The 24,160-nt window shown below is 37.2% G+C and overlaps 2 protein-coding genes across 4 annotated transcripts in view; one reads left to right on the forward strand and one right to left on the reverse strand.

The window, feature by feature from the left end:
• Positions 1-24,160, forward strand: part of LOC129237438 (protein gone early) — a 162,481-nt gene that overhangs the window by 103,130 nt on the left and 35,191 nt on the right. The gene's annotated exons all lie outside the window — the stretch shown is intronic.
• On the reverse strand, positions 4,850-5,933 carry LOC129237440 (uncharacterized). The gene is made up of 3 exons (XM_054872199.1): positions 5,357-5,933; positions 4,973-5,115; positions 4,850-4,900 (listed from the first exon to the last, which is right to left on the reverse strand). Exons 1-3 carry the CDS (start codon positions 5,931-5,933, stop codon positions 4,850-4,852), a joined length of 771 nt encoding a protein of 256 aa, XP_054728174.1.

Below are 24,160 nucleotides of genomic sequence, written 5' to 3' on the forward strand. Positions count from 1 at the left end.
TCTCCATCTCGATCTCGGATTGCGTCAAATACTCTATCATGTCCTGACTTAAGCGGTATGTATTCCATGTCATACTACCATAGTCCTGAATATACCGATGAAAGCTCTTGAGCGAGTTGTTGCTCGTAAGCAGTCCATTTTGAAAATGAAATGCTTTTTCTACAAATTTTACTTTTCCTCCACTTTTAGTCAATATTTCTAGAGCTAGCAACCCAGTGTCTTGCTAAGGGAGCCGATTTGTCAAGAGGGAATGAGAAAGCTGCTTACTGAGCAAACCTTTAATAATTGAATCATGGTTAGGTGGTGCTCGGGATGAAATATTTCGAAAAACTGTTAAAATTCCGAATTAATATCACTGAGCAAGCATTGAAGTAGGGAAGTACTACCGAATTTGATTCTGTTTGTCAGAGTGTCGGCAATAGTGTTTGAGAAATGTTGTTTTTGGATACGCTTTGTGGGACAGGAAAATCATTCTTCACTAAAATTATATGCGCACAAATTTTAGCCCAAATAAAAATAGTTTTTGATGTACTATAGATTGATACATAGATGAATGAAAACCCAGTGTAGAACATCTCCCGGAATGGAGATAAAGCCAGCTTTCTGAGCGATTTCAGCTAAAAAGTAACCTCCTCTCCCTTCAGAGTTGCTCGATAAAGTGTAAAAGTCATGGGTTTGATAATGCAATGTAAGTGTAATACAGAGTGTTAGTAAAGTAATTATTGAAGTTATTAATGACATAGGTAGGTAGGTAGGTAGGTAGAAATGACAGTCGATCTTTAAACCAACACGTTCAGACCGTTGCCGATCCATTGTGATACCAGCAGTTTACATGATCCTCCTCGTTAAATCATTTTGTTTGAAGTGCAAACCCATTGACCCGGCTAACTCTTATATCCCTTAGGCTATCAGTAATATTCAAGAACGATTAGCCACAGTAGCTAAACCTAGTGGCATGCCACGCAAGATAGTGCCAGAGAAAACGACTGACAGACTCTTCCTCCTCTTCATTCTTACAGCTTCTGCAATAGTCGAAATGAGGTACGTTCAATCTTGGAGCACGTCGACCTAGGAGACAGTGGCTTGGAATCAAAGCAACTAACATAGAGACGTTTTTCCTTGACCGCCCTTTCAGCGCCTGACGTCCCATTTTGGCCAAATTCGTTTTGTAGCATTATTTGTCAGGCTATCAACCCGTCTCCTGTTGGCTGAAGTGACCATACCACTCGCACTACGCAGTTTGTGGGTTGAGAAGGGTATACCTACAATCTCCATACTAAGAGGGAGACGAGTGGGGGTGCCGTCTCTCGCTAATTTGTCTGCCTTACAATTCCCTGGTATGTCACTATGCACTGGCACCCAAATCAAATGGATAGTGGAGACCAAATGTGACAACCCTACCAAGAAATTTAGTTGCCGTTTGGCCATCAGAATAAACATAGATTTCTCTAAAGGTAGTCACATTTTTACGAATTAATAACATCCAACTGTCAAAATACTGAGTAAGGTTTTACCATTTCTTAATGCTTTGTTTCGTGTTTGCCGAAGGGGTGGGAATGATTAAAAAACATCAAAATTTCGGATCAGTTATAAAGGCGAGTTTCGTCGTGAGGTCAGTCGACATCGAACGGTGGCTTTTTATTTAACTTCTTTTGCATACAAAAATGAAAGAAAAAAACATTTTTTTTTTAATTATAATAATTTTAAAAAAGTTGACCCTTCCGAAAAATTGGACGTGGACGGTGTTACCCATTTTGGCTCTTCTGTTTATCTGAAACGGAAAAACCAAAAAAATATTAATCAGAATGATTGTAGCTATTCCCCGTACTAGAATAAAAAAAAAATGATTCTACTACGGGTGATAGCCATTGATGTTATGAAAAACATATTCAAATTTCAAACGGTTGAATAAGTTTTTTTTTTACAACACCAGGCCAAAAAAGTCGTTTCGAGATAAATGAGTTTAAAGTTTGAGGAACAGGAGTGCGCGGACCGCTCTCTACCTAGTTAATGGGCTGAAGAAGCTATAATACTAGGAAGTTCCGCATGAAAAGTTCACAGATATTCTATACTTTCGAAGTATCGAAAAAAACAAAAAACCGATGACGTCAGAACAACGCTTCCAAATTGTGGAAATTTACTTAAAAAAAAAGAAATCTGTTAGCGAAGTTCATGGAGCACTGGTGGTATCATCGGTCCATTTTTCGTTCGAAATAAGGAAGGACTGTCGTTGCGGTGAATGACGAGCGCTATCGAGCCGCGCTGACTAAATTTTTGTTTTGAAAATAATAAAATAAGTAAAATCGATGACATTTGATTACAAAAAGACAACGCAATTTGCCAAACAGCGCGCTTATCAATCGATTTATTGCAATATTCAAGCCACCGTTAACGCCATACGTCCAGATTTATTGGAAAAAGTGTAAAAAATCGGACTGATCGAGTGGACCATGTAACTCGTAGCCACTGCGGACATACGCCGCACATCATATTGCTATGAAATTATCTACCAGATTATAATAAAAAAATAATAATTTCAACAGTATTTCTGTTTTCTATTATCATTTTAAGAGCACTCACGTGTCGACGCAGGCAAGAGAGTTTTTGAGCACTCAAAAGATGGAATTGATGGGCTATCCGACATACAGTATCCGCTTACAGGCATCTAATGATTTCTTTTTCCCGAACATCAAAAATAAAAAGCGAGTTCAACGTTTTTCAACGCCTGAAGAAGCTGTTGACGCGTTGAAACAGCTCGTTTTGGATGCATCCCCTTCCGAGGGGCAAACGTGCTTTTAAAATTTGTTCAAGCGAACGCAGGGGGTTCAATATGTACCCGTGCCAGAAATGAAGACATAATTTTTTCCAAATTTTTATTTTTATTTTTCAACATAGTTCCCTTTTAGAAAGATACACGTCTCAAAATGCTCCGACTATTTTTGTAACCCCTCCAAAAAATAGGATTTGTCGAACTCTCCAAAATACGCCTCTGTTTCGGCGATGACTTCCTTATTTGAACTAAATTTCTTCATGTTCATGTTGAACAAGAAAAAGTCGCACGGAGCCAGATCGGATGAATACGATGTCTAATGATGAATCCAGGTTTCATCAACGGTAACAACTCGACGCAAAAATTCCTTCGGATCTCGCTTGAATTATTCCAAACACTGCTTCGAAGTTAATAGCCGCATCCGCTTGTTGTTGCTTGCGAGCAATCGCGGCACCCATCGGGCCAACAATTTTTTCAACGCCAACTTATCACGTAAAATATTAATGACTGTTCCGGTCGACACACCGACCTCGGTTACTTCGTGCCCTTTCGTCCGTCGATTAGCGAGAATTATGTCCTGGACTTTTTGAACGATTTCCTCGGTAACCACGTCTGCCGGGCGTGCTGGCTCGTGCCATTCGATTTTTTACAATGATTTGTGCATGAGATGGGTCTCCGCAAAATTCGTACCAAAACTGCTCAATTTCGACCAAAAGCAGCATCGGATGAACATTGCTAATGAGATGTTGGACTCTGTCCGCGACGACCCAATTTGCTCCAGAGGGTCATAACTGGTGCTGAATCGTGAGTTGATGGTTATGACGTGGAAACCAAAGCTCAATCATCTCACTGGAAGCTGCCGCACGCACCAAGACCAAAAAAAGCGCGCCAAGTTCGGTCGAATGCAAAAGTGTTGCTTACCATTTTCTTCGATTGCAGGGGCGTTGTGCATCATGAGTTCTTGCCACAGGGTAAAACGGTTAATAAGGAATATTACCTGCAAGTTATGCGCAACTTGCGCTAAGCAATCCGCCAGAAACGCCCGGATTTGTGGAAGAACAAAAATTGGTTCTTGCATCACGATTACGTCCCTGCTCACACATCGTTGCTTGTGCGCGACGTTTTGGCCAAAAACAACACTAATGATGCCACGGACACAGTATTCCCCAGATCTGGCCTCCTGTGACTTTTTCTTGTTCCCGAAACTGAAGAGGCCCATGAAAGGACGTCGCTACACTACGATTGACGAGATAAAGACGGCATCGAAGGAGGAGCTGAACAAGATAAAAAAATGATTTTTTGAAGTGCTTCGAAGATTGGAAAAAACGTTGACACAAGTGCAATATCTCATGGGGATTACTTTGAAAGAGACAAAATATATATTAATGAATAAATAAATAATTAAAAAAAAAACACAAAATTCGCTATACTTTTTGAACACACCTCGTATGACTTTTTTTTATTTCCTTGGCAATAAATTGAATATAAAAAAATGAATGTAACGTTACGTTTTTAGTTGAAACATAGAGCGGAGACTAACGCATTCCATCTATCACGACTTGGTGCAATTCCTCGAATGTAAGGGCAGCTACATGTACCGTTTTTATCCATGCACTTCGGCGACGTCCTGTTCTTCGTGAACCTTGGGGGTTCCACTCGACTGCCATTTTAGCGATGCCATTATTTTCCTTTCGCAAAGTGTGACCAATCCAACGCCATTCTGGCCGATACTAGTTTATAAAGTATTGTGGCATTGAATACCAAGTTGTGATATTCTCGCAGTTGAAAATAAATTTTAACTCCTATTTTTGTGCTAAAGAAATTTAACAAATCAATATCTGATTCCAGTAGAAAAATGAGCCGAAAGCGAAATTAATTAAAAGCGAACCTCTAGGAAGATATACAAACTCTACAGGAGCGTTACCATGTTTTTTAAATTTCAATCTCATTTATTGAATAACAACAATTTATACAAAAATAACAAATATGTTTGCTCGGAACAAATAACACTTAAAAGTTAATGAACAGTTCTAACTCATGCAAAATATGCAGGTCGTAAATTCGTGTCAAATTTCAAATTTAAAGCTTCAAGAAAGATGGTAGATAATGAGCGCTAGGCTGTTGTGGCTGCTGTGACTGCTGTGACTGCTGGGGTTGTTGTGATGGCCGTGAAAGTTGCGAACTCTGTGACTGTTGTGCCACAGGTGAGTTAGGACTGCCGCTGTTCACTTGACGATAATTGTAGCTGCCATCAGGGTTAAGGCTGTCCAAAGCGCCAACGACAGAGGTAATTGGAGCGGTTTCCTCGCCGGTTTCGGTATTGCCACCCAATTGATCATATTGGTCTGAAAAGTAAAAATTCAGTAAGAAATACTGGCAGTGATTTTTTTTTTTCACGAAGTAAAGAATACTTTTAAGTGCAGAAAGAATTTATGCGAAAAAGAAAAGTAAAAATGTCAGTTAAATCAGTAAGAAATACTGGCATTTTTTGTTTTTTTTTGTTTTCACGAAGTAAAGAATACTTTTAAGTGTACAAAGAATTTTTGCTGCTTTCTTTCTTCACTCAAATGCGTTCGTGTAACTAACCCTTAATTTCCTTTTGGGCCTGTTCTGCCTCCTCAGGTGTCTTGTATTTGATGAAGAATACTTCTGGTTTGCTGGGTTGAGTTGGTGCTGGTGTGGCAATGTTGGCAGCGTCGATATCTTCGCCCTTCTTGTGCAGCACATAGATAACAGTTTTCTCTTCTTGTGGTGCAAATTCAGCCGAATATTTAACATTATCAGGACCTGGTGCCTTAATGAAGATCACACGGTAGTTCTTTTGTGGTTTGCCCAAAACCAAATGTTTCGATTTGGCCGCATTGTCTTCGGGTGCAGAGATGGTGTAGAATTGTTTGTTGATGAGTGGTGATTGCTGATCGGACTCGGGCGGCAAGTATTTGTCACCACCGCGGCCGCTACTGCCCAAGCCATTGGCACCAGGTGCGATACCGCCACCACCACCACCACCAGGTGCGATACCACCACCATTACCGCCGATTAGGAGGCCACTGTTACCGCGTGACAGTAATCCACTGTTGCCGCTGCCTGGTTCATATCCATATTGGGGTGCAGCATTAGCGCTGATAGCGCACACAGCGGCGAGTACGAAAAGGACACGCATTTTTGAAATAGTAATAGTAATTTTTGTTTTCTAATAAATTCACAATCACTTTAAGACCGTTTGCGGTATTTGTATTTTGTATTTGATTTTTTAATATTCGATTTTTCTTAGATTGCGCGTTTCGTTAGTCCAGATAGACCGCGTTGATGTTTTACTATCGAATTAAGTTGGTTTACTGGATATAGGCCTATTGATCTACATAGTTTATATACAAAGTGGGGGCCGTTTGTCACTAAATTGGCTGCTGCATAAATTGAGCATCTGTTTCGGTTTTTCTGCATCACATTTCAAATATGCAGATTTGCTACCTTCTGCGTGTCTCAGTGTCTGTCTGCCTGCTGAATATACAATGAAACCAATTTCATAGGCCTAAGAAACCATCTACTTAATACTATTGTCTTGATTATTGCCTTTATTGGTATGTTGTTAATGTTGAAAGTGTGACATTCTGTTGTAGTCGTACACAAATAAAAATCGAGTCGATTCATTTGAGTGAGCCAAACGATGTGAGTTCCAATTTGGAATGGTGCACAAAAGCTGAAGAAAAAAATGTTTTGACAGTGTTGTTATTGTTGCTATTATTGTATTATTGAACTTCATGTGTATCGTTGTTTTTTGTGCATTTCTTTGTTGTTGGTTGAACTTTGTATTTTTTACTTGGCTCCGCTGACTTTTGATATTGTTCAAATTCACACTCTAGTTTTACATGTGTATGTACACATGTTTCTGAGCCTGTATGGATTTATCATTTACTGCCTATAAGCTCGATAATTAATTAGTTAGTAATGCACAAAACGAGTTGGCAATTAATGCTAGTTCAGTTGATTATTTTTTTAAACAACTTTTTTTTTATCAAATTCTTCTTCTTTTTCAATATATCGCCTACCGACTGAAACGGAGTTCTTCGCAACATCATTTGTAAACTTTTATTTCTTTGTCGAAATATTTGTGCACGAAACACACGCAGCGCAGGTGCTACTAATTTTTTGCTGCAAACCACCTACAATTAGGCGTGAAATCTGTCATTTTGTAGTGAATTTTTTTTTCAGTAGGTGAAGTTACGGCTGGGATTCGCAATAATGTATGGTATATTGGGCAATTTTTGGCAAACTATAATGTCTTTATTAATGAAACTTGGTGGAGATGTTAGGGAGGTGTTAAAGAACAATCTTTATAACTCCAAATTATTCGGGAAATAATAATTTCATAATTATTTGCCTTCAAAGTGCCCTCGGGAACTTTACTATAATTTGGCACATTACACTATATATTTTTTTACACTTCACTAAAATTCACTAAATATAATATACACTCATACGCGTGTTTTTACTTATTTTTATACTTATATTCGAATTATTTTCATTAAAATTACATGCAAATGCATTTGTCCATACAATCACTTTCCAATTTTAAACGCGAATAAGAAGAAGATTGGAATGACAACAGTATGGTGTTGCCAGATGCCTGCAAATGAACACAAAAATATGAACAAAAATTAAACATTTTAGTTTAGTGTTAATGATGGGGATGGGGGTTATTGTGCCTCCTTACTACATACACGAATATGACGTTTTAATTTTGAGTTCAATGGTTTTAACACGGAAAGGAGTTCTACGCGAAAATTCTGTGTATTGCGTAGCCGGAGTTTGACTAATGAGGGTTATTTTTTCTAAAGGAAACGCGTTTTTTAATAAAGACAACTACGACCACCCTATTTGTTTTGCAGACATGATAATTGAATTTTTGTGGAAAAAATCTGTTTATAAAAGGCATGAGAACCCGTTTGTAAAACTGATCGAAGCAATAAAATACACATATAAACCGTAGTTTTTGGCTTTCAATTACTTTATTATTTTTTGTGATACGCTTAATATCATTGTTTTTAAGTTTCGATGAGTTGTATGTTTTTATTTTCAAAAATATTTCTTAATTTTAAATTACAGTTTTACTGCAGTTTTACAATCAGCCCTCCACTGAACATCTCTGCATACGAACTTCGTTTTTATTTCAGGTGTATGGCAACACCAACTTTTCGCTAAATTACAGAAGTTAAACATTAAATTACTTAAAAACTATAAGGCTCCGGAGGGTGCGATTTTCTGTTTTAAGTTTTAGAAATGTGGAAGTTTTCGAAAATTCCCTTTTGCTTGCACGTATTGTACAAAGCAACGAAGTATTTTTAGATCTTAATTTTAACGCCAAAGGAATATTTTGGTATACGTTTTAAGAAGTTTCATTACGACAAACTCGCTTAGGAGGTTGGTTCATTTCGAGACTCGTCTTTTTCTAAATACGGTTAACCACATTTCGTCTCTACTTCAGACGACAGCCAAAACTGTATGCCAAATTTATGTGCTTTGTTGGGCATATACGAAGTAAATCTGTATCTGGCCTTCGTTGGAAAGAGTTGCTCATCCACGGCAATATGATCTCCCGGTTTGAAGCAGTTTTGACTGTTTTCAATAACTTTGTTCCAAACTGCTGAAGCTAGAGCATCGGTCTGTTTCCAAACGTTGACTTCTCTCATTTCTTTTGTCGAAATGAGTGTATCGCAGAATCTGAATAAAATCTCGTCTACACATAGAGCTGGAGAAAAATGATGGTCCCCCACTTGTTGTTCTTCCTTCATACGCCCCGCGTGCGAACAATATTGCAATAAATACCTTCAATTTTGCTTGCGTAATTGCCCAGTTTTTCCCCAAAACTCGGGAGGCTTCTAACTCAGTACAAATACTTATATTTTCCAAAATATGGTTGTAATAGGAACACAATAGCAACGTCTCAATGCCGATAACGAAACGAACGAAGCCACTTGGCGACATATTCCTCATGATTGCTCCGAATTCACACGTTTCTTCATAGAAACTTGCACCAGTCATTTTGACTGGTACTGGTATACATGTCAATGTCTGTACACGTTCAATTCTCTCAATTACAAATTGGTGGCCACGCCTCCAGATAAATGCCTTATACTCTAATCTAGAGCGAACAAAGGAAGTGAGGGTGAAGCCTCCGAGAACTTCAAGCTGTTACGCCGTATAAAAACGAAAATTGAGTAAGAAATGGACACACACACACTAACTTTGACTATTGAATGAAATATGGGAGTCAAAGATCACACCTAAATCTTTGAATTCATGAACAGATTGAAGTAAACTATTAGCAATACTATAAGATGACTGGAAAACATTTTGGGTTTTAGTAAAAGTAACATAAGTATATTTGTTGACATTTAGAGAGATGCCAGAATTACTGCACCAGCGACGAGCGCATTAATTTCCGATTGCTACTTAGGAGCAACCTCAGTTTTTCTAGTCGCAGAAAATATTTTCAAGTCATCAGCTTGCAGAGGAAAATTGGCTAACGAAAAGCAGGTACTAATATCGTCAATAAATAGAATGAAGGGAAGATACCCTAAAATACTGCCTTGTGGCACCTCTGAAGATGTAATGAGAGATTCCGAACATCCACTCTCAATTATTACCACGCATCGTCTACCGGGCAAATAAGATTTCAACCATTGAAAGTTTAGAATTCACAATCTTACAGACTACAAATAATACAAAAAAATCAAAACTAATTACGTGTAAAAAATCTAAAAGTAAAAAGCAGAATTCAAAAGATAAAAAATTAAATTCATGATAAGCTCGAGCAATAAGGATCATTAGAAAAATAGGTAGATCTCACATACAGGGTTTGATTGAAAAGTAATGAGCCTTATTTTTCCTAAGCAGTTTTATTAAACATTTTGGCTTATACAACTAATATTCTTCAAAATAGAACCCTTGAGCGTCAATACACCGCTGGTAGCGGTCCTTCCACTGCAGGAAACATTTTATAAACTCATCCGCCGGAATCGCGTTCAATTCGGCTGTCACAGTTTTTTGGATCGCCTCGATGGAGTCGCATTTCAAGTTTTCTGGTCACGATTTCCCGCACATTGTAATAAGTTAAATTTAACTCTTCACTGATCTCACGTAGACTAGCACGACGGTCAATGTTCAAAAATTCACGAACCCGGTTCACATCTACGTCTGTTTGCGTCGTCGAAGGTCTTCCAGATCGCTGTTCGTCTTCGACGTCCTCCCGGCATTCCTTGAACGACTTGAGCCACCGTTTTACCTGGGCACTCGACAAAGATTGGTCCCCGTAAGCCTCCTTGAGTAGCCCAATGGTTTCGGCACTCGTTTTGTTTAGCTTAACGCAAAATTTGATCGGATAACGTTGCTCCAACGATCGCTGCATTTTCGCCACTGCAAAATCCTAACACACTTTTAAAACAGCTTTCACGCGCGGAGCGATGTTGACTGCACCGCTGTTGCCAGCGAACTTGGACCGGTTTCTAGTGGAAGGGGAAGGTCCAACGATCATTTTCCCCCACCAGCCGATTCGGTTAATCGTTTGGCAGACGCTCCGCGCGGGAAGGCTCATTACTTTTCAATCAAACCCTGTAAGTCCCATTTCATCTTAAAGAAGGTAATCTTAAGTGCATTGAAGAATTTTGAGTGAAATCCTTAACGCTCCGTGCGTGACGGTCTATGACAAGATGGAAAGAAAACTAGAATTCTCCAATAATTTCAAGGTGGTCATCAGTGATCGCTCAGCGGGAAGAAATAATGAAATATCTTTAAAACATGGCAAACAAATGGAAGACAGCAGTGCCAGGGCTCGAATTGTCGGTACACATTTCAAGAAGGTCATTGTAATGGGGAAAACGACTTGCATTATTCAGACGGAGGTCCACGCTTTAGACTTATGTGACCTAAGCGCCCATAAAGCATTTGATTTTTAACAACACCTGCTAGCAGTTGACGCATTCGTTGCTTTGGCCCTCGTGCGTTTAACATTAATCGCGTAAACATAGCGACTGTCGCAATGAAAGCTCTTTGTCTAGCATAATTCCAAGGTACTTAATAGCTGGTATAGTAGTGACTTTGTGTGCGCCAACTCGTATAGTAACTTCCTCTAATATTTTCCTGCTAAACATGAGGCCCGCCTCTGTTTTCTCTAGGATGACGTTCGCAAAAGCAGACCTGGCTATCTTGGGGCAGGGGACCCGCCGTACATAATACTCAATACATGGTAAAAACGTCTCATCCCCGTGTATTCCTGAACATATGTGAATGTTCAGCTTTCGGTCTCCCTTGGTTTTACGGTTTAGAGACTTTGCGAATCTTAGCAGAAGTAGTTGGTCAGCGCTGTGAATCACGCACCAATCTGGACTGCTTGCTTGCGAAGAGAAAGACCATTTGGGGCTAGCCCAATCAAAGGTGAGAAGGTACTTAGCGCTTTTGAGAGAATTGTTGTTTGCGTGGGATAAGTCTAAGTAAAAAAAGGGGGCAACTAATTGAGATCAGTTTAGTCATGCCATTTAAGTATATGGACGAAATCAAAAGGGCTATCGAACAATATGGAAGGACCTAGTTCAGAAAGATCTGTCTGCACCTGGTTGCACAGTTGGTGTAATTTCACATAACAGCTGGCGAAGGTTCTTCTTTTCGATTAAGACATTGACTTCTATAATAGCATCAAAATAAATAAACCAAATAGGAAAATTTATATTCTAATTTATTCTTGTGTCTTTTTTTGTTTGTATTAAACCAATTAGCTTACGGTGCTAAAGGCAAAATAAGCAGAAAATGCTGACTGATAAAGCAATCACGCATTCACTTCTCTGAGAATGCGCAACTACCTTTGAAATCATCTAAATCACATTCTTTACTCCAAGCTGTGGAATGTGTCTGGCATTGAACTTGGTGCAAAAACTTCGCAAATCTCTTTCAGTTCAAAATACGCATCTCGAAATAGACAAAAAATTAAAAGCTAGAATTAGCAGCTGTGGTAGTCATCGCTGCTCATCTATAAAATTAAATCGGAAACAATAAAAAAACGATTGTCACTCCATAGCCGTTGACAAGAGGTGTGCGTGTATATGTATGCATGCATGTACAGGTATATGTATGTATGAAAATTTCTAGTCTTCGTTTTATAGTGATATATTCAAGTTTATTAACACATTATCGCGGTGTGCTTTTAGTTGTAGTCACATAGAATAATTTTGCATAAATATTTACACCAACAAAAAAAAGTTTATAAGCAACCAACTTCCGAATGATAAATGTCATCGTTGAAAGTACTGCAGGCGACAGCGAGGGTGTTGGCGAGCAGAGTCGAGGGCACTTTGTGATCTTTGTGTCGACTGCCGATATCGCTTGCCCAAACTATCTGCGCTCTCACTCTAGCACATACGCCGTAATTTCTTAAGACTTTGTGGTTTCTTTTATGATTTTTTTATGATTTTACTTCTGCATAATTTAGTCATTATACAAATTAGTCTAGCTAATGGATAGTTGCTTCTCTTTTTGTTTACTTCTTATCGCAAAACCCATAAACATAATGGTAAACCTTACACGCTTCAAATTTGCCAATTTAAGATCTTTTTGATGTAATAAAATACACAAAAATACCGTATCTATCATACTAATTTATTCAGCCTCATGTTTTATGTAAAATATTGTGGAGTTCTTGACTTGGGAATACCCATGCGTCGACCTTCTTAGATTCTACTTTGGTTTTGTGCATTAGGATGGCCAAACAAAACAAAAAAACAAAGATTCTTGATGCTACCTTCTAAATTTATTCTATGACGAAAAAATTTAGACACCTGTTTTTTATTCTTTTTATTTACTATTTAAACGTGCCGCCAAAGCTTTCAAAATTACCATTAAATTCTGGTGGGAAAAATGCGTTTTCGGTAAATTATTTATAAAATGTTTAAAATAAAAATAAAAATTCATAAAATAAAATTAATAACACTTTTGTGAGGTGTTTGGCTGAGCTTCTGCTCCTATTTGTGGCGTGCGTCTTGATGTTTTCCCGCAAATAGAGGTACCTACAGTTTTAGGCAGACTCCGAACGACAAATAGGTTTTTATGAGGAGGAGTTTTCATGGCAGAAATACACTCGGAGATTTGCCATTGCCTGCCGCGAGGCGAGCGCTATTAGAAAAAACTGTTTCTATCATTTGATGTTGCATGCACGGAGACTCGAATTTGGGCACTTCCGAATGGTAGTTGTAGACGGCCACTTGCTTACAGATCGATATTATTTTATTTATTTTTTTAATTCGCTTCACAACTGACCAAAAATTAACAGAAAGACTTAGACTTAAACTTATTTTCATAGACACCTAAGAAAACTACAACTTTTTAGGTAAGATACAAGTTTTTATGCAAAACTACCTTGATCAAAAGGTTCTCGGAATATATTCAGAAAATTTAAAATATGAGTTTATTTCTCAGTAGTGATATCATCGCCTTCAAAGTACTCCCCATCAACTGCAACCACTTATGCCAGCGGTTGATGCAGCTTTCGAAACATTTATGGAAATCTATTTTCGGTATAGCCATCAGGGCCGTCTTCGATTTTTCCATTACTTCCTTTCGGCTTCTGAAACGCCGAAGTGGTACCTCGTAGCGATTTTTTGACTCGATCAAACAGAAACAAATTATAGAGAGCCAAATCAAGTGAATTCGATTCATTGGATTCGTTTCGTTCTTGGTCAAAAATTCACAGATAATGATGGCACTCTGCGACAGTGCGTTATCATGGTGCAAAATCCAAGAGTTGTTTTCTCATAGATCCTTTCTTTTGTGGCGAATTGCTTCACGTAAACGTCTCATAACGCCCAAATAATACAATAGTACTTGTTAAGTGTCTGACCTTCTGGCAAAAGTCTTCTTGTAATCCATAAAAACCGTGAGAATCGTTTTATTTTTTGACTGGTTTGTTTTGGTTTTGCATCATTCGGAGCACTTCACTCACTCGCTTGATGTCTGGATTGCGTGTCGCACTCATAAACCTACGTCTCGTCTCCAGTAATCTAATGTGTTGCTTCTGATGAATGTTTGGTCGGATTTAGCTTTGGAAATCATGTCTTTGGCGATATCAACGCGGTCGCTTTTTTTGCATGAAATTCAGGTCCAACTTTACAGCGACACAGCGCAAAGCCCAATTAACTCCAATATTATGAACGGATCTATAAGCAATGTTTAAGTCCTCCGCCAGCTCTATGATGGTTAATTGGCGTTTATTGATAAACTTTTCTTTCTCTTCATTGATGTTTTCATCGATGTTGACGGTCCGTTATCTTCGATGGACTTATGATTTCTTCTGAAGTATTCATGCCACTCGTAAACGGCTGTTTTCTTTAGAGTAAAAGTTTTCCAAAGTTTCTAACGTTTTTGCACCATTGAGTCCAACACAAAATTTAATACAAACTCGTTGAGTAAATTCAAATTTTTAAAACTGTAAAAAATGGAAAAGAAGTCAAAACAATTGATTTAGAAAGTCACCTGGCGGTTGCTTCGAGAACTCTTTGATCAAAGTGGTCTATAACAATAATTAAAAAAAGTTAAAAGCAAAAAGTAAAAACAATATAGCAATACTTTCTTTTGTTGTAAAAGTGTTTTAGGTCAAAACTAAAAAAAAAAACGAGATAAATTAGGGTATTTTATTAAATTTTACATTTATTTTGAATTTAGCACTTTTTTAGGGTTACTATAAAAAATAATTCTCGCTATGAGAAAGAAAATAAAAAAAGTATCTAATTTCTTTTTGACGACCAGAGAACAAATTTATGATTTTATTTCGTGCCATCCTAATGCACATTTATTTGAGTTATTCGAGTGCATGCGCTTGTTTGCATTGGTATGTGTGTTGATAGAAGATATGTTCTCTATATTCCTTTATTACCAGACTGTCTTCAAAAATAATGTTTCCAAACATAGTTCTCAAGTGAACCAATAAATCAAGCACAGTATTACAACTGCTAAAGTTTCACTGCTGTGAAATACCGTAAGATGGAATATTATTCTGAGCAAAGTACATACAAGTACAGCCTTCACGTGAATTATCAGAAACCTTTGTGTTACTATCATAGATAAAATACTGTTGCTGTCACAACTATTTTTTCCATAAAAATGATTACCTTTAATCAAGTGATCAAATTTCTAAAGTGCCAAAAATAATGATGTGTTTAAAAAGCCCAAAATAAACAAGACTGGCGTCATAAAAATGTTTTCAATGGAGCCATCTTTTTAATGTATTTGTGTGTTGGAAGTTACATCCCTAGCTGACTTCCAGTGAAAGATTGTTGACATTCGGTTTAGTGGAAGTGAAGTTATTGCGGCTAGAGTGGCAGAATGTTTGTTTCATCGGTACAAAAATGAGTTTCGAATAAAGAGCTAATATCAGATTTTGTTTTAAAATCGGTAAAACGTTTACCGAAATATTTGAATTGATGAAAAAAGTTTATGGCGATGATTGTCTATCTTGTGCCAGAGTTCATGAGTTGTTTACACGTTTCAGAGATGGTTGTGAGGACATAAATGATAATGTTTCTATTTTAGCTCAGTCTTTCTTATTTTGGACTTCACCTTGTATTATTGTATATCTAAGCCTTGCGAAAAAATTATAAAAGAAAAAATGTACTTTGCGACTAAAAGTTCCATTTCGCCTAATCACATGGATTTGTGGACGTGTAGACTTAGAGTTTGGTGAATATTGTTTTTCAACTTTTGCTGAAGGATTTCTAGTCGACTGTGTTTATACGAACTTTTCTAAAGCATTTTGTGGAGTTTCTCACACAATTTTATTACGTAAATTAGCCACGCTCGGTTCTCATTATGCTTTCTTTTAATAGTTGAAATTTGATTTATCCGATAGACGATGCATTGGATCTTCAGGAAATTTTGGCATGGCAGTATTTGAGGGCTCCTACTTTTTTCCCATAACCGTACTATGATTTTATAATGTTGCAACAGTTATATATGAAAATATTTTTAGAGGTGTACTACCTAGAAGACCGTTATTTGGCTCTGAGCGAGTTTGACAGATATACCGACGTCATTCGTTTTGTGTTACACTAAGCTAAAGCTAAATTTTGTGAATCACTAAACGAATGACGTAGAAACAAAGAAACACAATATATTTTTTCACCATACCTAGCGAGCAAACCTGGTATCTATTATCATTGATATTTGTCTACTCTCTTCTTAGCTTGGTGAATAAATTTCAAAGGTGAGCTCTTTAACATACAGAATCAAGCGATGGGCTGCCGTCACTTGAGGTGTGTTTACAAAAAACTGAGATTGTGTTGGTTATATACGAAAAATGTCAAACAATGACACTTTGTTGCCGTTTGAGCAACGACTGATTGGACGAATGTGTGAATACACGTGAAGTGATCTTGCAGAATTCTGCTGTCGAATCTCCAAGTGACGTGGCAGCCAAAGTTCCCCTCACTATTTTCTTTTTCACCATAGCTAAATAATAAATCTGATAATCTATCATCCTTGTTTTCTTAGCTATAAATTACAACCTGTTAATATTAACAATAAGTAATTGGTTTTGGGGCTTGGAATTAAAATATTGCTTCTCTTTGGAAGAGAACATTATTGTCTTTGGTGGTATTTAGTTATAATTTTACTAGCACAACATATTTTTCTATAATTTTATTTATATTACGGTACGAGCAAGATCTGTGGGTGTTTTGCGCTTTAGTTTTCTTGGTTGAAGTTTCATTTCCAGTATCAGTCACATTTCATAGTTTTTTTCTTTTTACTGTTTCAGCGACAGTGTCCATGCCGAGGTCGCGGTGAATATCGTAATTTCTTATGTGCCAATTTGCGTTTGTGATTGTCCTTAGCATCTTAGATTGACTTCTCTCTATAATTTGTAGGTTTGATTTACTGGCAGTCCTCCAAATTTCTAGTCCGTAGGTCTATGCCCATTAGCTAATCAAATGACGCTTTTTTTGTGGGCTGCATTGCATTTGCGCAAACAGTGCATGTAAAAATATTTTATCTAAAACTTAAAAATCAGCACTGTTATAATCGTACAGCGTAGCAGTACGAAATTTGAAATGGTGGTTTTCGGGTGTTTCTTTAAGAGCGTGTAAAACGGAAACGAAAAAAAGATTTTTTTATTTTTGGTTTCAGTATTTTATTTTTTGATCCATTGTTAAAAAATTAAAAATATTTTTTTGGCCGTACGAGGCTCGGTCAAAGAGTTGTCAGCATTCAAGAAATGGTCTTTCAAAAAAGGTATGTCGCTGGCGACACGGATTCCAGGACTCACATTTGTCTGAAATCAAAAAGACAAAAAGGTTATAAGTATGAAAGTCGTTATCGTGTGAACTACGATCTTAAAAAAAAAAAAACAAATTTGACGAAATGGCAGACGTTCAAAGATGAAAAACCGTTTTTTGATCCTTTTTTGACTGTAAAGGTCTGAAAGAAATACTAAAATTTTTTTTTCCGGATGATCGAATTTCACACGAAAGCGACATCAATTCTATGCCATTTAAATTTTATCTATATCTGTGTCGTTTGTTGATGTGAAGACCATTTTTGGAATACTGACAACTTTTTAACGAGCCTCGTCTGGTAAAAAAGAAATGTTTTTTTTTAACAATGCATCAAAAAATAAAATACTGAAAACAAAAATATAAATCTTTTTTCGCTTTTAAAGAAACATCATAAACCAAAAAAAAACACCATTTCAAATGAGGCGTGGGCCTTACACAATGCTGGATTTTGTTCAGAAAAAAATTCAAATGAACTATTCAGAAAAAGGTAGAAAAGAGGGCGTTAAAGCTGAAGTTTGCCCCAAAGTATTAATTAATGAACCATGCGTCAAGGAAACCAAAAATTCGGTACAGGAAAATCCTTTATTGACAATTAGCAGTCCCGCTGATGGTGATAAAATTTCATTAGATTTTGCTACAATATTTTGCGCCTGATTCAAGTTTGGTGATAAAAACATTATATGTACATATACTTCTCATACTATACTGGTTCTTCGAAACAATCATAATTTTCATTATTACCCATTAGCATCGTGTGACTTCTGGTTATTCCTTAAGCTCAAGAGACCGAATCGAATTGTTGCGCAGTTTGAAAACCATTGCGGAAATTGACAGAGGTGGAGTATTTACAAGGTGATGAAATATATTGAGAAGAATAAATAAAGATTTTTAAAGTTATGATCAATTTCACCTCACTAATTCAACTTATTTTATCAGAGTAGTATGAAACAAGCTTTGATTTATTTGACTTCACTTCAACAAGATTTGACAAAATTTCATTCATTTGATTACTTTGCCTCGGAAGATTTAAAATCAATCTTTACCTAACAAGAAAAAATCCTAACGTGGTACAAATGTCAGCTTCAAAGCGCCAAAGTGGGCAATTACGTGATCTTAATGGGTAAAATATCGTTGTGAGAGGGACTGTGTTTCATGTTGTATCTGATTGATCATTTTCAATTGCGGCTATTCAAGCAGTATTTTCGAAAAAATGCTAATGATGCCATCACTTCAAAATCGCACAAAGCTGTCCTTCTCTACGAATGCTTTGTTGCGTTTCGATAATCGCTAGAAAAAGCTGTCAGTGTCAAAATAAATGACAAGTATGCTACCGTAGCCGAATGGGTTGGAAGTGGGCAATTCGGAAATAGCGGGCACGAAACACCAAATGATGGTGTTGACCCCTCGGCAGGCGAGTGTTGACCCCCGCGTGTATTTATGCCATGAAAAAACTAATCATTAATCAAATAACTGCCGTTCGGATCCGATATAAAACTATAGGTCCCTCAATTTCAGAAAAAAACATCCTTCCGCAAGTTGGAGAAGAAACAAACACGGCCAAACATCCAACAAAAGGGTATAGCGCCAATTAAATTACTAGTATTATATATATATTACAAAAAGTTACCTGTATTTGGACGACCCTATGTATATTCGCGTTATGTAATACATATAATAGGTGCCCATAAAAGTACGTTCTGATGGCCACAAGTGAAAATGGCTCGATGTTATTGACCTAAAAGCACTAATGTAGCCAATAATTTTAGGTACATCAGCGATCAATCTTTTTTTTTGTTTTTTGCTATTTTACGGTCAATATGTTCAATAGTGTGAATCTGTGGAATTTTTACGATCCCCAATTTGACACGTCGTTTACACTACACTAATTGGACTAGCGAATTAACCCAGTTAGCCGTTTGAAGTTGCCGCTAAAGCATCTGCATATAAAAAGACTTACGTAGATGTATATGTATGTATGCATGTATGTAAGCATGTATGTATGCATGTATGTAAATATCTAACTTTATTAACATTTGAACTGTCCCCTGTTGGCTAATTTGCATTTTTATAGCTAGTTACATGACGATCGGATTAGTGATCGATGCGCCTCAAATGCATTGACCGAAAATTTGTTGATTGATTCGTGTGACCTATGATACGATTTCATTACTGAATCGGCATAAATAGATTGCCGGATTTATTGCAGTTTTTTATGTTATCTCAATTCTACAACCATCGGTAATTTTATTGCCATTATATTATTATTAACGTCTTTCTGGTTACTTTTTTGGCTACGGTTGTTCGTCTTTCGGTTGTGCCACTGCACAGTGGTTCTCCGAGTGAGACACATTATTCGTTTTGATAAAATAAATTTATTGTTATTAGGCAATTTATAGAGTATATTTTGACTTTAAAAAATGACTGCTTCCTCTGCTACCACCACCTGGTACCGTAGCGAATATTTTAAGAAACGGAGCGTTTAGATCGAACGACATGACCCTGCCACCGAAGCCGCTCAATCTTTATTCGCTCCACTATGCCTATGTCTTTGCAAAGCTCATACAGCTGATTTTTCCATCACCTACGATACTCGCCGAGGTCAACGCGCAAAGATCCAAAATTCGTTCGCAGACTCTTTTTTCTCATGCACTACTACGAACGCCTTATAACAGGGCGGGCATGATGAGAGCCTTATAAAGTGTTAGTTTTGTTCGTCGAGGGACGAATTTACTACTCAAATGCCTACTTAGTCCAAAGTATCACTTGTTGTCAAGAGAGATTCTACTTTGGATTTCCAGGCTGACATTGCTATAGGTGTTACTGCTGGTTCCTAAATAAACGAAGTCTTTTTCAACCTCAAAGTCAAAACTGTCAACAGTGACGTGGGTGCCGATACAGGAGAGGGAGGGGGATCGTTCAGCACCAGACCCACTTTTACATGTTTTATTTTAAAACAACAACTAGGTGCGAACACCAACTTCTTGCGAATGCCATTGAATTTGCTTCAATATCTTTTTTGCCGTGCTTTGAATAATACAAATTTCTAACTCTTTCACGTCTGTGTGCCTCTTAGTTGATTTTTAAATGCGTTACGTGCATTTCGGCGAAAAACAAAATATGTTGCTTGGACTTGGAATCGGCACGCTGAAACCCTTTGCTGATCCGTGTAATCGAAAAACATTTTCTTCTTCACCGCAACTTAAGACTTACAGGTGCGTTCTGTCTGGCAGAGAGGCGTTAAAAAAATTACAAAGAAGCCTCTTCGAAAAAAAAAAATTATACAAAAATAAAGAAAAAAAATAGATGAAAAAAGTTATAATAAATAAAAAACAAAACAAAAGTGCGAGTAGTGTAGTACACATATCAGAAGTGAAACTTTCAAGGCAGACAAAGAAAGAGGGAGAGACTCGGGAGAGAATAAGAGAGAGAGGGAGAGAGAGAGGGGAAAAAATCTAAATAAATTTACAACATTTGCAGAGAATACAAAGAGGCAAAATTTACAAAAATAATCACAAAACACAGAAATGAATAATAATATACGTCGTATATCAACTGCTTATATATAGCGTCTGTCGCCAACGCGTACTGCCACAGTACGCACAATACGATCTGTCGTATTCTGACTATACGTTGCTCTCTCCCGCTCCGATGTTATTAGCGAGGCGTTAGAGCTGTGAACACATATAGCGTCTAACACTATAACGTCCATTAACATGGCACGCACATGCGCAATTCTATCTATCCTCTTCTAACAATATGTTGCTCTCTTTCGCTCTACTATAGTAATATTGCGTTAGTGCTGTACGTTTACGCGTCACTCTCTTTCTCTCTTTGTTATATTCTAACGCCTTGTATATAATGTATACGTGGTTGTCTCTTGCTCCTACAGAACGAGTAACGTCGTACGACTTAGACTAGAGCCGTAGGAGTGGGAGAAGAGACGAAGGACCGCACAAAAGGGAGACGTGAACAGCCTAAAGTGCATCTAAGATATATATAAGGTATAGCTCTTTCTCTCCTTTTCCTCTACGTTATCTCGTTTTTCTCTCTTGCGGAATGAAAATGCCCAAAACGTTGCATGGCCTTGAAATTTTACTCTCCATTCTCGCTCGTCCATCGACGCCTAAGAAAAAAATTTAAATAAATAAATAAATAAATATAATAAATAAAAAACAAAAAAATAAATAAATAAAATAAAAAAAATAAACAAAAAAAAAAAAAAATAAATAAAATATAACAAAAAAAATAAAAAACAAAACAATAACTACAGAAAAAATAGAATAAATAAAAACCAAAAACAAAAAAAAAGTAAAAATCAGAAAAAAAAATTATAATAATAGTAAAATATTGAAACAGTTTATGACATTCACAATAATCTTATTTATTCATTTTCCCCTCATTTATTTAAATGTTCCTCTGAAAAAAATTCCTTAATTTTTTCGTGTTTAGTTCTTTCCTCCGCCCCGCCCTTAATACACACACATTGACATTCTAAATTGATTTTTTAAATTCTCAATATATCTCTATGCGACTTTTTTAACGCTCATTGCTATGAATGGAGCCCACAGTGACCCGATCAATGCTCAAACACTGAAATCTCACTCTTTCGTTCTTATTTTATTTGATTCGGCTCAGTGAGATCGTATCGCGATGCTTTAATTCAGATATTAGTCGCATTTTATTTACGATTGTCAAAATTAACAAATGATAATGATCAATTAGGAATTCATAATGACCGACCACTGACTCGGTGCTCTGTTTCACGAGAGCATTCGTTAGCTGGCAAACAATTAAAATTTATGTAGTTTTTTATTGGTGTTGACAATATTAGAGAGATCTGTGGTGTTTATTGCAAATTTTGCACTGCTTGACGGTCTTGGCAAAAATGTGATGGTGATCTTATTGGGTGACCGAACGTAGACTAATTTGGTAAGTTAAACGTATAATGTAGGATTTTGACATTCTAGCACAGCAATGTTTTTGATTTTTTCAATAATAACAACGGCGCCTTCCTAAAAAATTAGAGTTATTGTTTTTTGATTGCTGTCTTGTCCAGTGTCATCAGTTTGAGATCACTGAGTTCAGTGACGTTTGATATGAATTCGAAAATGCGCAAGTGTATGTATGAGCCGCGCAGGAATGTTTGAGTGAGTAAGTGCGAGTGAGTGTTCGATATAGCACCGTTTTGACCAAATTCTAACTCCTCATTTGTTTCTGTCTGAGTTATGGTTATAGTTTTTACGATATTCAAAAATTAAAAGTTTTGCACTGCATACGTTTCTGTTTTATTTATCTTCCTGTCGCCTTTTTATAACACTTTGTTGTTGCGCTATTTGGTTTTTCTTTGCATAACCTCATGAGGAATTTGAGTGCCCCATCACTTAATTGCTAATAAATTTGGCGCCACACTTGGCAGTTTTGTTGTTGTTTTCATTGTCATAGTCGGCGATTTCTTTGCAAATGTGTTTTTGTTGTTGTTTTTGGTTGCCTTTTGACAAAACTAATTTGCCGATTTCAATATTTTGTTTAAATATTTAATTTGATATTGGAATTTTATGTTGCTGAATCAGCCTTGAATTGCGAATTGAGAATTGCCGAAATGCATCTATTTTTGGTTTTTATATTTAGAGACTTCTAACTAAAATGACTACTTTAGCGAAATAAAATATATGAATTATATTCGATTTATTATAATTAGGAATTAAGAAGACATATTTATGTGTATGTACTTAACTCTCGTTGTTATTTTGGCAAATTACTAATACGTTGGCTCTTCAAAGTTCTCGGTTCCAGCGAGAGTCAATCGCCAATACCTGGTCGCAAGCAATTCTGAAAACATGTTTTTTCAGCAGTTGTGCTTTTCTTCCTCTTTTTCATATTTTATCAAATAAACTATTATGTTTGCATTGGTTGCTTTCGTAGATATAGAAGACGCCTTCAACAGTAGGAGATTCAATAGAAGATTTTGGAGTTGAGCCACATGTCGTAGCCCTGATAGAAGATATACTCGACAAAGGAAGGTAACGGCTAAATTAGACAGCACTACTCTAAGCAGACAAGCCTGCAGAGGCACACCGCAAGGCGGAGTCCTCTCCCCTCTTCTTTGGATTTTGGCAGTAAACTCCCTATTGCTGACCCTGGATAGAGGCGGTTGCCACGTCACAGCTGACGCAGATGACTTAGCAATTGCCGTTAAAGGCAAATATCCTAACACCCTTATGGATATTCTGCGCTCTAACATGGCCGCACTTAGAAACTGGACTGAGAGCAGTTGACTCGTTATAATACCATCAAAAACTGAAATAATTCTCTTTACAAAGAAATATAGGCTCCCTATAATCTCCCCGCTAATCTTTAAGGGAATGGGGATTCCTTTGAAAGAGAATGCCAAATACCTAGGACAGGAAACTCACGTGGAAATCTAATATTGAGGAAAGAGTAAAGAAGGCCAACGTTGCATTATATACTTGCAAAAAAGCGGTCGGTATCAAATGGGGACTAACACCTCGAGTTACGCACTGGCTCTATATAGTACTTCTGTAGTTAGGCCAATCTTAATGTAGGGAATACTTGTATGGTGGCCATCTGCTCAAAAGGCGACTTACACTAAAAAAATCTGGTAGGGAAACACGTGGCCGTCGCCTCGGCGCTCAGATTCAAAAGTATGGCGCTATGGAAAGACCGGTGGTTTAGCCACGCTTCTATTTTGCACTCTCTGAATAGTCACAAACAAGAAATAGACTACTCTATCCCTAGACTCACCTTTGAAAGGCTCGTCAAGACGAGTATACCGTCAAAAAGGGAGTGGCAGATACCAAGTCCATGGAGAAGGGGGGAATTAAATTTTTATACAGATGGTTCCAATCTAGACGATAAGGTTGGTTATGGAGTTTTCTCGAAGGAATTAGGACTGGAACTATCCGTTCGACTATAAATATATTCTCGGATAGCCAGGCGGCCATCAAATCAATGAATGCGGCTTTACTAAGATCGAAGGTTGCACAAGAATGCCGGGCAGCTCTAAATGATATCAGTGATATATTCAAGGTCAGCCTTATTTGGGTTCCGGGACATAGAG

This window comes from Anastrepha obliqua, chromosome 2 (genome assembly GCF_027943255.1).
Source record: "Anastrepha obliqua isolate idAnaObli1 chromosome 2, idAnaObli1_1.0, whole genome shotgun sequence".
NCBI lineage: Eukaryota > Metazoa > Arthropoda > Insecta > Diptera > Tephritidae > Anastrepha > Anastrepha obliqua.

Bases quoted from the DNA above. Each gene is read 5' to 3' on its own strand.
- LOC129237440 (XM_054872199.1), bottom strand. From the start codon at position 5,933: ATGCGTGTCCTTTTCGTACTCGCCGCTGTGTGCGCTATCAGCGCTAAT. The intron at 5,116-5,356 runs GTTAGTTACACG...TTTACTTTTCAG, and splicing joins GGCCCAAAAGGAAATTAAGG to ACCAATATGATCAATTGGGT. The intron at 4,901-4,972 runs GTGGCACAACAG...CAGCAGTCACAG, and splicing joins GCGGCAGTCCTAACTCACCT to CAGCCACAACAGCCTAGCGC.